The 15,423-nt window shown below is 47.9% G+C and overlaps 1 protein-coding gene across 3 annotated transcripts in view; it reads left to right on the forward strand.

Annotated features, from left to right (window-relative positions):
* APPL2 (adaptor protein, phosphotyrosine interacting with PH domain and leucine zipper 2) overlaps nt 1-15,423 on the forward strand; it is a 51,589-nt gene that overhangs the window by 15,233 nt on the left and 20,933 nt on the right. For all 3 annotated transcript variants that reach the window (XM_080811397.1, XM_080811396.1, XM_080811398.1), the window contains exons 3-8: nt 4,348-4,407; nt 4,960-5,031; nt 8,568-8,655; nt 11,749-11,790; nt 11,907-11,965; nt 12,702-12,848. In XM_080811397.1, the coding sequence (XP_080667523.1) occupies nt 4,348-4,407; nt 4,960-5,031; nt 8,568-8,655; nt 11,749-11,790; nt 11,907-11,965; nt 12,702-12,848 (468 nt within the window). The remainder of the gene's footprint in view (nt 1-4,347; nt 4,408-4,959; nt 5,032-8,567; nt 8,656-11,748; nt 11,791-11,906; nt 11,966-12,701; nt 12,849-15,423) is intronic.

Raw genomic sequence — 15,423 nt, forward strand, 5'->3', positions numbered from 1 at the left:
ACCACAGCCTTTGAGCTTTCCTCTGCTCCTGTCGGATCTTGTCACTCTCCTGCCCACGTTGCTCAGGGCTTCCCTGCTGCCTCCCGGGTAACGTCCCCGTCCCCAGTGGGCACCCCTCACGGCCTTCCCCCCAGCACAGCGTCCTGCCTTCGTTCCTCGCACCCCTCGCTACTCCTGTGCGCGGCCCAGCCTGAGCGCTCCCAGACGCCCACTTTGTGGTAAGCACATGGTGACTGAGATGGGCTTGAGGCGACATTGCTGGGATGGAAGCAAGCGCCTACATGGTGACTTTGACCCCCCGGGGGTTTCCTCTGCCCCTGCTCCCAGCCTCACCATAGCCATCCGGCATGGATGTGTTGCCAGCAGAGGCGTTTGGGTGGTTTGGGGTGACAGTGACAGTGCCGTGGGCTCTCTGTGCCACCCCGAGATCAACAGTCCTGCTGAAACCTTGGTTTTCCTTGCGGGTTTGCTGACCACTGATGTTGCTGCCTTGGCAGGAGCCATAGAGGGGCTGTGGGATACAGGAGATGCTGTCAGCGAACACTTCATGAAGTGGTCTTTTTTAAGGATTCTTAGGAGGCATTGAATAGCGTCGTTAATAGCCAGAGTGGTTCCAGAATGTCACAGAAAATCTTACTCGTGGAACTCCATTTAGAGTCGGAATTTTAGGCCACTTCTGTTGTTGAACCACAGCTAAAAAAAAGTGCGGGATTTATGTTCCTGTCCCTGGGCCCCGCGAGACATGCCCACTGAGTGCCAGCCAGATAACAGGTTTGCCCTTTAGACTGGAAATAGCATGGTGTTAAAAACGCGGTGTGTAGATTTTAGGTCCAGCAGATCTGCGTTGGGTCTTTGCCTTGCTGGATATTGGTTGTGATTTTAGAAAGTTACTACCCTTTCTGAGCCTTTGTCTCCTCATCTGGAAAATGAGGAGGGTGATAGTCCTCACCTGTAGGAGCATTGAAAGGATTAAATGTGATAATATACGACAAGCACTTAACAGCTCCGTCAAGTACCTAGAAAAGACTCACTGCACGTTTGCGTGTGTCTGTGTTTCTGGTATTTCTGGTACTTACTCTGCACCCCAGCTCCAGGGCTGCAACCCTTGCCGCAGAGATAATTGTGTGGGCCGACCTCACAGGGTGTGGGGTAATTGGCTGATGTTGGCAAAGCGTTTCATAAAACCTCTGTGTACAATAGATTAAGTGTGAGTAAGATTAGAGTTGGTCTAGTTCAAAAGATTTTTCACGGCATGTGCTCCGCCCAGAAGTTCACTTCTTTTCAGGGCAGGTGACAGGTTGTTTTGGACCTGTCGTTTGTTCCCAGTGAGATCACACTGGCAGAGCAGAATCGTGCAGCCTGAAATCACACACATCTGAAAAAGGCACAGCATTTTCACAAGGGCTTTCTGGATGAGACCTGGCAGAGTCCAGCTGTACGCAGTAGTTGTGGAAAGCAGCGGTGAATGTTGTGTCCCCTTCTTTGCTTTGGGCGGGGAGCCCAGGAGTGCCCCCCTGCCAGGCAGCACTCCGACAGGTTTTTTTCCATTCCATTTGGGCATTTGGGACGTTTGCCCCTAAGTGATCAAGAAGAATTCAGGTAGCTGGTGCTTCTTGCTTAGTTTGAAGGCATGCAAGGTAGGTATCCTGCCTGTTAACCAGTTGCTAAAGGATACAGATATATTTTAGGTTTAACTAAGATAAAGAATGACTTAAAAGAGTAGAAAACAGGGGCACCTCGGTGGCTCAGTCAGTTAAGTGTCTGCCTTTGGCTCAGGTCACAATCCTGGGGTCCTGGGATTGAGCCCCACATCATGCTGCTTACTCAGCTGGAGCCTGCTTCTCCCTCTGCCTGTGCCCACCCCCCCCGCTTGTGCTTTCTCTCTCTCAAATAAATAAAATCTTTAAAAAAATAGAATATGTTCCTTGAATTTGAAATCTTGTAGCTTAATGGAGAGCATCCTGAGGGTGGGTCTCTAGAGACATTTAGTGTCTAAAGCAGGATCAATAATTTACACCCTTGGGTTGGCTTCCTGTTTTTGTAAATAATGTTTAAACAAGGAAGGCACACTCATTCATTTCTGTCTTGTTATGGCTGTTTCATGTTCCAGCAGCAGAGTGAGTAGTTGTGAGAGATGATGTCCAAAACTAATGTATGTCTGGGCCCTTAGAGGAAAAGTTTCTCAACTTTAGGCTAAAGCATAGGCGGCCTCAGCTCTTAGCAGGACTTGGGATCCTGGAGAGTAGTGTTTAAGTGTGTAGATCTTAGAATGGAACAGACGTGGGCTCACATCCCAGCCCTGCTGCGAACTAGCTGTGTGACCTTCAGTAAGTGTCTTAACCTCTCTGTGCCACAGTTACTTTATCTGTAAAATTGAGTTAGTAATCAGAACCTAACCTACAGGGTTGTCAGAACTAAATGAGGTAATGCATGGAATACACTTGGTGTGGCATCTGTCGTGGATTAAATGCTCTCCGTGTTAGCTGCTGCTGTTAGGGTAAGTCTGTAGGTCTGCAAATCCCAGTCCACATGGCGCTGCCCCCTGGCAGATGCCAAAGTAGCTTGAGCAAATCCACCTTAAACCCTCCGTCACTAACTCTGAGAAGAGGAGCAAGGGATTTTCTGACACAACAGGCGATCAGCCCAGTGAGTGGGCCAAGACCCTTGTGCCCGTGCACTCTGTCTGACCTTCCAAACGGCACTGCTGGAGATGATCGACAGGCACTGTTTCTTGGCAGATTGTTTCATGCGTGTCCATTCTTGGTATTTTATTGTACCTGCCCACCCCCGCCCCCCATTGTGATGTTACCTTGTGGGGTTAGGAGATATTTTCCCCTGACCTCTGATTCCAAGTGTTGTATTAAACCGGGAATTTTGATGAGTCCTCTGACCTTGTTTGCTCACTCACTCATCAGCACATTTGTTGAGAGGTTGCCATGTGCTGGGAGCTGTCGCATCCCCTCCCCCGGTGTGGCGCTAGTGCTTGTGCATCTGTTCACCTGCCTCCTCTTGGCTCTGTGGCCACCAGCTCTGGTTTGTTTTGAAAGGAGGGGCACCCTGGTAGGATGCCAAAGCCAGTAACTTTTATTATACGTGCTTGTTATATTCTGGGGAAAAGGGGAGATAGCCATGTTTCAGGGCCAATTAGTACCTATTCCTTGGGGCCAATGAAGGAAGTCGGGGAACAGGTTGGCTGGGTGTCAGCAAAGAGGGCTGAAAAAAGTAGGAATAGGACTCTGATGGGTCTTGCAAAGGAAAACCAAGGTAAAGAAAACAAGTCCCTGCAGAGTTCGGGCCTTGCCCCTAAAGGAACAGCAACCCTAGAATTAGAACGTAAGTGAAGGCCACGGCCAAGGCCAGCCTGTGCCCTCCCCCCTCTCCAGTCAGACCCTGCGGCTCTCTCCTCTGCTGGGAGTGAGTCCTGAATCTGAAGAGAAGCTTTCAGTGAGCTTTAGAGATGGAAAACACGTGTTCTAGACAGAGCGCATCGACTGTGGGAGGCTAGTGGTGGAAAACTGCCCCACAGCCAGAGATTAGAGGGATAAATCGGAGAAGAGGAAGATGAACAATATGGGCCAGTGAAAAGTGGCATGAAATGGGCCTGCCAGGACAGGGCGGCTGTGCTTCTGTATTCCTATCTGGCAGGACCGACCTAGCCCTCTTGGGTTTGCTGGATCTGATCAGGTCCCAGTGCTGCCGAAATTTCCACTGTACTTAGAATCCACACCAGATGTGGACCATGGAGGCTTGTGTGCCCTCTGCCTGCACAGCCAGCCTCGTCTCGCCTGCACACCTGTACCCCCTGCTCCAGCTACACTCTGCTCTGTCGCCGTTCAGACAGCCTGTGCTGCTTTCCACATGCGAGTCCCTCCTCTAGAAAGCTGGTTCCCATGGCTAAGTCCTCGTCTGTCTTCAGGGGTCCGCTTAGAACCTCTCTTCCTTAGAGACCATCTGCGTGCTCCTACTAGAGCCCTAACCTGTCCGCGATTTCCTTTGCAGTTCTCATCATGCTTGTAACCATTTTTTGATGTCTGCTTCCCCTGTAAATCCTGTGAGGACAGGGACGGCGTCTTTCTTGGATGTTGGGCACAGCATAATTGCTCGCTACATTTTTGTACTGACTGACCAGAAGGAGCAGTAATTTGAAAATGTGGGGGGGGGGTGGCGGGGAAACAAGCTTTAACCCTTTTAATTTGTTTTGCTCTTGTTTTCCAAATAATTTCTGAACAAACTATTATTTCACAGACACACACATACATTTTTTTAGGGGATTCTCTGAGGTGACGTTTCTCTGGTGCCTCTGTGTGTGTTGGACACATCTCACCTGCTTTTCTCCTCTCCCTGCAGAATGAGATGTGCCTGGCCACCCACCAGCTCTCGAAGCAGCTGCTGGCATATGAGAAACAGGTAACTGGGGATTCACCTGGCACGTGCAGCTGTGCTCGGGGCCCTCGTGAGTGGTGGTCTTCTAAGGAATTCTCCAAGGGCATCCTTGAGAGGCTTTGATTTCCTTCTTTCTTTTTGTTCGTGGTCCACTCCTGTTTTTTCTCTTGTCTTGCCTTTTCCTTTCCCCTGATAAATTGTAATTAGTGATTATCCCAAAGTCTTTATGGTATATTCTAATTAGCCTACAGAAGTCACGCACTGCCTTGAGGGTTCGTGGTCTGAGGAATCAAATTCCAGGAAATAACCCAGTTCCGGGAACTAAACTCAAAGATGACGTTATGTCCAGACAGAAGAAGGGCGATGGCCAACAAAGGGATAGTCAGGGAGGGGCGACTGAGAGCATCGCGGGGCAGGACGAGGCTAGCGCACTCGTTTTCTGCAGCCAGACACCGCGACACCCTGTGCGCTCGGGAGCAGAGTGGGGACTGGTGTGGAGGGCGGTGGGACGTGGGTGGGGTGGCAGCGCTGACTCCCCAAGCCTTAACACCCGGGTCTTTTATTCTCTGGTCTTAGAATTTTGCTCTTGGCAAAGGCGATGAAGAAGTAATTTCTACACTCCACTATTTTGCCAAAGTGGTAGATGAGGTAAGATCACAACATGGCAAAATTTGATTTGATTCTTTCTTGAACTTTATTTCATCTTTGTGTTGGCCCACTTTCCATTTTAGATATCTCCTTAAATATCTCAACTTGCTGCTCTTCCAAGGCTCATTTCATAAGACAGGTTGTATGCGATTATGTTTGTTCCTGGTGTGAGGAGAAAGGCTTTGTTATACATGAACAATGGACCAAGAGAGATTTCTGAGAATTCAATTTCCTAAGAAGGGTGTACTGGTTTCTCCAACTGCTTGTAATAAATTACAAGTAGGTGGATTAAAACAGTAGACATTTATTCTCTCCCAGTTCTGGAGGCCAGAAGTATGAAATCACGTTGTTGGCAAGGCCAGGCTCCCTCCAGAGGCCCGAGAGGGAATCCTTTGTGGCCTCTTCCGGCTTCTGTTGGCCCTGACTGTCCCATGGCATGTGGCTGCATCCCTCCAGTCTCCACCTTGCCATGGCCTCCTCCCAACCCCACTTCACTCCTTCCCTCTGTGTCTTCTCTTCTTAAAAGGACACTTGTCATTGAATTAAGGCCTACCTGGATAACTGAGGATGGTCTCATTTGGAGGTCCATCATCACATCTGTGAAGACCCTGTTTCTAAAGACTCACATGTTCTGCTGGACTTTTCTTTGGGGGAGGATGAGGGCGGGCAGGATTCACCCCACCATAGAGGGTTTCATGCAACCGTTGTTGTAGCTGTATGGCATAATACATTGGGAACATTTGCGAAAAACGGGTATTGTTATAAGAGAAGTACATAAATCCCAGTTGTGATAAACACTGCAGTTCAGATGCTCCTGGTGCTGAGCAGAACCCTCTGCAGAATTGGGTCAGTAGGAAATCATATTTCATTGTTCAAGGAGCTTGCAGTTCTCACAGCAGAAAATGATGATGAAGAAGCGAAAGAATATGCAGGTGCCATTTCACTGTCCGGGCACTGGTGTAGAAGAGATACCGTCTTCAGTTTATAAAATGTGAAACTAACATTGCATGGTCATTCAGTCAACAAATCAACCCAACAAGTTGATATTCGTTCAGCAAACACGTATTGACCACCTGCTGTGTAGTAGGAACTGTTCTAGGCACTGGGGATATAACAGATATAAAAGGTTGTAAACGGTGATATAACAGGATATAAAAGAACTGTCATCCAGTTCTTTTTCAGCTTCATGCTTTCTCCACTACTCTGACTCTTTTCACAGTGTATGTTTAAAATGGATAGATGTCTTTTCCAGAAGAGGAGGAGCATGAATGGGAAAAAGTAATTAGAGAGGAGCAAAAAGTAATTTTTTTGGAAGTGAGGAGACAAATGTTTCCTAATTAGCCATGAATAAGGAGCCCGGGGAGAGAAGCAGCAGGCTATACCCTCTGAAGTCAGGTCTTTTCTTGACCAGAGCCAGTTGCTAAGGATATGTGGTTAGTTGTCAGACACCCAGTTTAAGATACTTACTTACAACCCTCCTTTCATGGGCAGGAATGATGATGCTTTTGGTGGGGAGTGAATCATTCCCAAAGGCTGGACGGCTGGGAGTGTGATGTTACATGTGAAATGATGGCCTCCCAGAAGCTTGGCCCTGTCGGGGCTTCTCAAACAAGCCTCTTGGTATGGAGACCTATGTGCATGAAAGCCATTAGCTCAGGTGGGAGGCTTCTGAGTAGCTTTTCAGGTTGTTTTCTCTACCAGGGCCTGTATCAGGTTGGAAAATTTTCAAGACAAGTAAATTGACTCAGAAAAAAACAACTAAAAGTAGAGATTTTGTGTGGCTTATATTTTTAATGGAATCCCTAGGAACCAGACACTCCATGTTGTATGCATATAGAAATTTCTGTCATTGCTGATTTCCCCAAAGGCAAGGTTTCTAGATCACTTCCATCGAGTGCACCCAAAATAGGAATTCACCATCATTATGGATAACGCTAACGGGTGTGAATCAGGCCCTCTACTCTGAGTATTTTCTATTCAGGTTACTATTTTGTTGTCACAGTAACCATGCAGGGAAGATGGTATTCTCCTTATTTTCAGGATGACGATATTGAAGTGCCAAGAGGTAACTCTTTCCACTCTCTTGAGCTAAGGCACGGTGTTTAGAAGTGATTGTCCCATACCTCTCAGAAACCCCAGGGCAAAAAGTTGGTGCCAAACCCTTTGATCCTTAAGAAATAAGGAAGACAATGAGTAGATGGGAAATTTGCCATTCCAAAAGTGAATGATGTCTGGAAAGCCACCTAATCACCCTGATTTTTGGTGTCTTCATCTGTAAATGGCAGCAGCGAGAAAGCCCACCTAACTGGGCTGTTGTAGAGCTTAAATTAGATAATGTATATCAGGACATTGAACACACAGCCAGACACATAGTAGGTACACTGGTTGACTTTCATTCATTCAACTGTTAGTAAAAGAAACAGTACATTTCTCACTGAAGTTATTCAGGAAAAGTAGTTAACACATTCTGTCTTGGTGGCATCTATTGGCATGGCTGTCCTCCTGTGTTCCCAGCAGAACAAAGCTGCCATGCTTTGTCTTGATGATTGAAAGATAGGACATTAACTGCGTGGCCTCCAGCTCCCCTGCCTGGCAAATGATTGTCTGTAAGCTTTTCAGAGCAGTTCTGAAAGTACAGCCCTGAAGGACCAGATCTGTTGGCGGGAGAGCTGTGGGTATACAGGGGCCTCGTATGTGACTGCTGTCACCACTGAAAGAAGCTTGGCCAGGTGCACAGTGCCAAAAAGCTTGCTGGGTGATTTCCCTTTGTTCCCCAAGCAGGAGTCCCAAAACATCTTTAGTAATATGTGTTCATTGCTGATGTCTAGACTACCAGACATTTGAAGTTTGGGCAACTTCATGAGCATAAGACTCTCTATCTAACACGATATAATAGGAAAAACCTGGAGTTCGGATTCCGGTAGCCCAGGATGAAAATCCCAACCGTTCTGCCTCTTCGCTGTCTGGGTGTGGAGAGTTGTTTGCCCACCTGGTACATGGGTACAGTCAGTAAGACCGGACTCTCAGAGTGGGTGAGAACCAGGGGATACAAAGTATATAACTCTCCAGAGTAACTCCCAGGCCGGCAGCTGCTGTGGTTTTAGGGTTGGTAGGCTCCCAGCAGGCCAGTCTCTCAAGTGTGACATCAGCCCTTCTGAGAGGGAGCGGGCACATGGTGGCTGGTAACGTGTGACCTGAGGTGAATGCTCCCGGTGAGCTGTGCTCACGGCAAGGACATGAACGTGTTCTCCTCCAGCTGGTGTGGCTCAGCCTGGTTTGCACCATACACAGACCGTAGCCATGGGCTCAGAGACTGCTTTAGCAAACCTAACTGAGGCCAGCTCAGAACCTTGCATTTAGTTTTGAGTACCTCTGGGCCTGTATCATTTGCAGCTTCATGAAGTGTTGTTTATTTGCTGAGGAAATGTAGCAGAACTCTTGAAACACACCGAATTGTCCAGTGTGATCCTGTGTGGAGAGCAGTGTCCTTTATAGTGGGTTTAATTTTTTTCAATAAGATTTCTCTCTTTTTTCAGCTTAATGTTCTCCATACAGAGTTGGCTAAACAGTTGGCAGACACAATGATTCTACCTATTATACAATTTCGAGAAAAGGATCTCACAGGTAAAGTTAATAAATTCAGTGCCAGTTACCTGCAAAACATCAATTCATTTCATAATTGTTCTGACTGTATTAATTTCTTTAAATATGTGCATCATTGAGAAATGCCTTTCTTTTTCGGAGCACTTCAGTTTAGCTAACTTTCACTGAATCTCCACTATGTTCTTGGCTCCCCTAAAAGAAGGTTACAGGCTAATGAGAAAACTGACTTGGAAACAATCATAACATCCTGTGATGAGGGCAGCCGGAGAGAGAGGTACAAGGAATAAAAACAGCACATGGAAAGGTGTGATTACCCTTTTGAAGTTAGGGTGCCAGAGAGGGCTTTCTGGAGAAGGTGATCTCTGTGCTGGGTTTTGAAAGATGAGTAAGTGTTTACCAAGGAGACAAAGATGGCAAGGTTTGTATTACTGGTTTGGAGCATTTATAGGAGGCATGCTGTTTTTGGGGAGCCATGAATGCTTTGGAATGTAACATGGGTGGCTTGGAGAGGAACAGAGGGGCGGGGACCACGCTTTACCTGTGCTAGACCCTGAGCTGCAGCCATGAACAAGGCAGATAAGCTCCCTGTTCTCCTGGAGCTCACATTTTAGTGGATCGGTAGATCTGGGACTGGTTCAGAGAGCCTGGTTGCCCTTTTAGACTATTTTTGGTTCTTCACTGAAAAAGCAAAACAAAACTTTAGAGTAATTTTCCATCTCTTGGAAATCAAGGTAGTCAAAAAATGAATAAAGAACCAAAAATCTTGAAAAATAAATAGTTGATAATACAAAAGGGAACCCAAACTTTCTAGTCTTTTTGTTCTTTATGTCACTGAAAATATTCACTGCTTAGAGATGAAAGAATTGTATTTTCTAGAACACCGATATAAAAATTGCTGGCCAAAGAAATCTAAACCAAGTACTAAGAGATCTGTTCAGTATAGTACTGCCTCTTTGGGGGTGCCTGGGTGGCTGAGTTGGTTATGCATCTGTGTTCGACTCAGGTCATGATCCTGGGGTCCTGGGATCGACCCCCACATCAGAATCTCTGCTCAGTGGGAATTCAGCTTCTTCCTCTGCCTTCTTCCCCCATCCACCTCGTGCTCGCTCTCCCGCTCTTTTGCTCTGAAATGAAGTCATATATATATACATATATATGTGTGTGTATATATATATATTCACCTTCAAATGTAAAATTTATTCAGGCAGGAAAGACAAAGCACATCTTAAAGATGGTCTTCCCACACCCACCCATATGGAGATTCCCTGTGATCATGTCACCTGAGGCTCTAGGGAGCAGGGTAGACGTGAATGTTTGCCAGGGGCGGTGTGACAGCACTGAAACCTGACAAAGAACAATAAATGATAGGTCATCTTGTGTAAGGAGAAACCTTGCTTGAGCAGGATTTTTAGTGGTTTTGTGTGTTGCTCATCCGTAATAGCATGCAAATCCCAAAGCTGCATGTAGTCCCGTGCTGATTATCTAGTGCAAACTGAGAGTCTTTGTGCATTTTTTCATAAAGTTTTTCTCTAAATAAAATCATAGAAATGTGTGGGAATATCGTTTTAAGAACAAACTCCAAGTCTTTTAGACAGAAAATAATCACCACCCCCCCGCCGCAACCCTGACCTACATTGTCGGATTTGTGTCTTTCAGCTTTGTGGTGGGAGGCAGCCCCGGCCAGAGGGTCCCGGCAGTGGTAATGACCAGGCCTTTGTCGGTCCTGTAGGCCTCAAATGTGGATTAGTAATATTTGCCTAGGATAGCGATTTTTTTTTTAAAGAGAATAAAACTATGTGGTAATAGTAAAAAGAGAAGCCTCTTCGGTATCTTTGGAAACAGTGAATCCCAGTAATCTTCTCTGACGACACCAGCATGCACGAGTGAAGCGTTTGGCCCAGGTTATGCCTGAGTCAGCTCGAGAACCAGCTTAGAATCTGGCCTCCCCTCCACGTGATGGTTTTTACCTGATATTTCGCCTCCTTTTCCATTTATGCACCAATCCAAGTACATATCTAAATGAAGAGAACACAGACCGATTAAGGAAGCAATTTGACCCAAGAAGGGAAAACCCCTGAGAGTGCTCCAGGAAGTGAAAGGGGGAGGGGAAGAAAGGGAAATGTAGAAAGCAGCCCGAAACCAGAAAGCGTAAGAATAACATGAAGACAGATTGGAAAGCTCGAGGCAGTTTTGAGGCAAACTGAGAAAGACGTAAAAGGTATGAAAATGCTTTCCTTTGTTTGATGAAGCAAAACTGATTGTGGTGGTAGAGTTGTAAAAAGTATCGCTTTCTTTTAGATGTCTCTATGTTTTTTTTTAATCTTGGACAGCCATCACCCTCATTGACCTCGTCGTTTTTTTCTCGATCTTGGACTTTGTTATATGTCCTCATGCATGAGGCGTGTGGCACCCGCAGGAGGAAATAGTGGTGTGTGTTGGCTTGTCACAGGTACCCTGTGCTGGATGGCTTCAGACTTTGTCATTAAAACAAATGCTCCGGGCGCCTGAGTGGCTCAGTCGGTTAAGCGGCTGCCTTTGGCTCAGGTCATGATCCCGGGAGTCCCTCAGCGGGGAGCCTGCTTCTCCTTCCACCTCTGCCCTTTCCCTCTGCTCGTGCACTTGCTCTCTCAAATAAGCACCCCCATATTCCTTTGTTAGTTGGCTTTGCGAGACGTTAAAAATGGCCAGCCAAAGGGCCTTTCTAGGTTCTAAGTATGGTCCAGATATTGTGAGGAAAGAGGTATTAAAACACTCTTTTGTGGGGTCCGAAGAGTCCGAGCTTAGCTGTGTACTCAGGTCTCCATGAAGAGCACCTGTCCACCGCACACTCCAGCCCGCTTCCCCCGGGGACCCTCTGCTTCATGGACCCCCCATGCTGTCTACAAGGAGTGGGTGGTCAGGGTCAGTCAGCGTCCCAAGTTTGGGATGCAGCTGAAGCTGCAAACTCCAGTCAGACCAGGAGGCCAGAGCCGTGTGAGGGCAGAGGCCCTGAGGAGGGGCTCACAGAGCTGTCCTTCCGCACATGGACTTTTATTTCTTGGGGAAGCACAGAGCTCTGGGTTGGCATATTTTACTTTCCTTTGCTCTAAGATTTTTTTTTTTTCTCTTGTTCAGAGGTTAGCACTTTAAAGGATCTTTTTGGACTCGCCAGTAATGGTAGGCATCCTCTCCGTTCTTGGCGCGTGGGTTTAGTATGTGTGTGGGTGGAGATGCTGAATGAATGTTCTTGCCTTTCAACCCATCTGGGTGCTAAAATGCCTCTTTATTTTTAGAGCATGACCTCTCAATGGCAAAATATAGCAGGCTTCCTAAAAAAAAGGAGAATGAGAAGGTAAGAATACCTACCTGACATGGTGTTTTTCACCTCACTTACTTAAGTTCCTTTTCTACGTTCCTGCTGTGAATTCATGGCATTGAGAGTACCTTGATGAATTCTTTTTCTTCTTTCATATACATAGATTTTTAATTATTCTGAATCTCATAAGTAGACTTCTACCTCCCTATTCTAGCTTTTCAAAGTGGTTTATTGGACAGCAACTTGGAACCATTGTATAATTACATTTGCACAATGATTTCAGATTAGCTCGGTACCTTGTGCTTGTCTGCCGCATACGTATTCAGGTCACTTGAATTTCTTGCCCTGGGTGTTGGCTCTGCTTCTCTAACTCGTGCTTTTTTGCTACTGTAGATGATATTGCCCATTTGAATGCATCTAAATTCCTACTTCTGTTGCATGATTTCCTTGAGCTAAATTACTTCCTTGGAATACAGTCTTACAAGTGAACTAAGATGTTTGTGGCTTTCAGTGCAGGCCACTGAGTTGTTCTCCTAAAGGCTCGGAGAATCATTGGCTTCACCCCGGGGCAGCCTCATAAGCACGTTGATGCTAATACTTCAGTATTTTTAATTGGGAGTTTTTAAAACATAAAGGGGAACCTTATCTGGGTTTTACTGTATTGGTCACAGAAATGGGTCTCGTGAGTAAACACACACTGTTGAAGCTTCACGCTCTTACAGAACTGCCACATCCTTCAGACAGCCTGACGTTTGCCTTCGCCTCTCACCAGGTGAAGACCGATGTCGTGAAAGAGGTGGCGGCCGCGCGACGGAAACAGCACCTCTCTTCCCTCCAGTACTACTGTGCCCTCAACGCGCTGCAGGACAGGAAGCGCGTGGCCATGATGGAGCCCATGATAGGCTTTGCCCACGGACAGGTAGGCCGTGCCCATCCCCTGAGGGCTGAGCCCTGAGCCAGCTGGGGAGAACGGCTCGGTGTTCCTGCTGAGCTAGCGTTTAGGAGAAACCGAAGCATGATTCAGAGAAGGAAGCACGGACGCACCGTCTCCCTGGAACCTTCCTTAGGTTCAGCATGTGGAGAGCTTCCAGGTGGGCTGGATTGTTAGGCTGGACGTGCAGGCAGTGACGGCCTCCATCCCAAGCCTCCCACAGGGAGGGGCTGGCATGGCGCTTTGTCTCTGGGCCAAGTGAGAGCCAGGCCTGGTCTGATGTTCTGAGAAGCAGAACTGCTCAGGTTGGTAGAGCTGGGCCTACAGCTTAGGACCCACACACGGTCCCCTGCTGCTCTGTGTGGCGGGGGTCACCCTCAGCTGGGCTGTTCTCACTGCTGAGGTCATGGCCGGCACCTTGGCATCCGGGCTGTGGCAGAATACTGCTGTAGCTTGCTGAAGTCTCTGTCCGGGATGTATGTGGCTTCTTCCCCCGTTAGTGGTCTCCTGGATACTCGTCTGTCCGGAGTCTCCAGTGGCAGGGCGGGGCCCTGGCTGGGTGGCACCAGCCTGGCAGGGACATGAGTGAGTGTCCATTCAAGGTGAACGGCACCACCCCTCCCCTCCATCCCTGCCCTGCTGGAGCCCCACTTACACAGACTCTAACACTGCACCCCAGCGTGCAGGAAATACACCCAGGAATCTTCTCTCAGTTGACAACCTAGGAATAGAAGGGGATGTCAGGAAGCAGAATGTTGAGAAGAAAACAGTCAGCTACTTTTTTAAATGCCACATGCCTGAGCATCTATTCTTTTTAAATACATGTTAAAAAATACGTGTATTTCAGAAAACAGCATCAGTAGCCTTCAGTTTGGGAAAGGGGAGCAAGGGGGGATCTTTAGGCATTCAGGCTCAGTGTTCCGTCTTTTTATCGTGGTTGTGACGTTGAAAGGTGAGGTAACTCAAGACGGCTTCTGCCTTCAGGGGTGATATTTAAGCAGAGCGCAGATTATAATCTGTCTGTGTCGTCTGGGTAAAGCTGGGTTGAACCCAAAGCTGGCCCTGTACAGCCCTGGGCTTTAGTCTGCGGCAGACCCCTGCAACGTCCAGCTTCTCACAGTGGGTGCTGGTGCCGCCTCTCTCCTTAGTTCTCACACCTCTGCTGGGCAGAGGGCCTGGCCATGCTGGAGAGTGCCGGTGCTGCCTTTGCTCTCTCATTAATGCCTCCTGTCCTGTCTTTCCTCTCTGGATTGACAGCGGTGGTCCGTGGAGCACGAGTCCTGGCCTCTAAAGAGCCAGGGGTCAACTAAGTGAATGCCACCCCAAACTGCACCCCCCAGGGGGGCTAGCAAACTGGCCCCCCTGCCCTGGGCCTGGGGACACAGAGCAGAGCACGCCACCGCCGCCACCCACTGCCAGTCATTGGTGGGTGACAGCAGCAGCATCCTTGAGGACTGAGGAGGCCTGTTTCCCTTTTCATGTGCAAATTACCAAGATTTCAAGACCAAGACCAGGTAGTCCCTCCCGCTGTAGACTTCACATCCTGCAGAAAACTGTAATTCCTTTGCTTAGACCAGTTGTTGTCTAACCCATAAATCTTTTGGATGATTCCAAAGCATTCGCTCTCCTCCCGCCTCATCAGCCATTTTAAATCCACGTTGACTAAGCGTCCACCTTTTTGGCTGATGGCCGTCGGACCACTGTACTTCCTGCGGTTCCGAAGGCCCGAGAATCTGGGTCTCTGGATAATGCAGCACTGAGTCAGGTTTCTCGGCACCACCCGCTTCAGTGCAGGCTGTTTGACTTCATTTCTGCCTCCCCTGGCCCTTGTTGAACAGGTTTGCACTGAGATCATGATTCAGTCATCATGCCTGAAACAGGTTTTGCAAACTGTGTACAGATTTACGAGATCCCAGAAATCAAGTCCAGGGTCGTAGTCACGGGGTAGATCCAATGGAAGGTGGCTGGAGAAGCATCTCATCCCTCCCTCCCTTCTGTCCCTTCAGATTAGATTGAGGGATTGCAGGAGTACCCCTTCCTCCGAACTTACAGTATAGCAGAGGAGCTAAGCCATGGAATTCAGAGTATAAATTCCAAGGAGTTCAGGGAGTGGAAAGAGAGGAAAGCCACTGGGAGGCTGTGTCCTTAGAAATGCAGAAGGCTCCTTGAACAGACTTTGATGTTTGAGGTTTCAGAGATTCAGAATGGCATTTACTGTTTTGATCTCCGTATGATTAAAAGATCACGGGGCCAGAGCAGCGCCCCACATAATTACCTTACATTAGGATAATCGTGATCATCCTGTTCTTATCCTGTGAAAACTAAGGGCGTGGGGGTGCATCCTTCCCCGGGATGTGAGCATGCGAAGCCTGCCAGCCTCACTAGGGTGTGTGGTCGAGTTCCGTGCCCACCGCACAGGGTAGGGGCTGCTTCCAGATCAGACACCTGAGCTGGCCCAGAAGGTGAGAGAAGTCCCACGTCCAAAGCTGAGCATTTTCTCCCTTTTCTCGTGACTCAGGCTTGCAACTCTTACCTTTCTGTGATCAGGCACGTAAGATGGAAC

Source organism: Martes martes (genome assembly GCF_963455335.1).
Source record: "Martes martes genome assembly, chromosome: 8".
In the NCBI taxonomy this organism is placed as follows: domain Eukaryota; kingdom Metazoa; phylum Chordata; class Mammalia; order Carnivora; family Mustelidae; genus Martes; species Martes martes.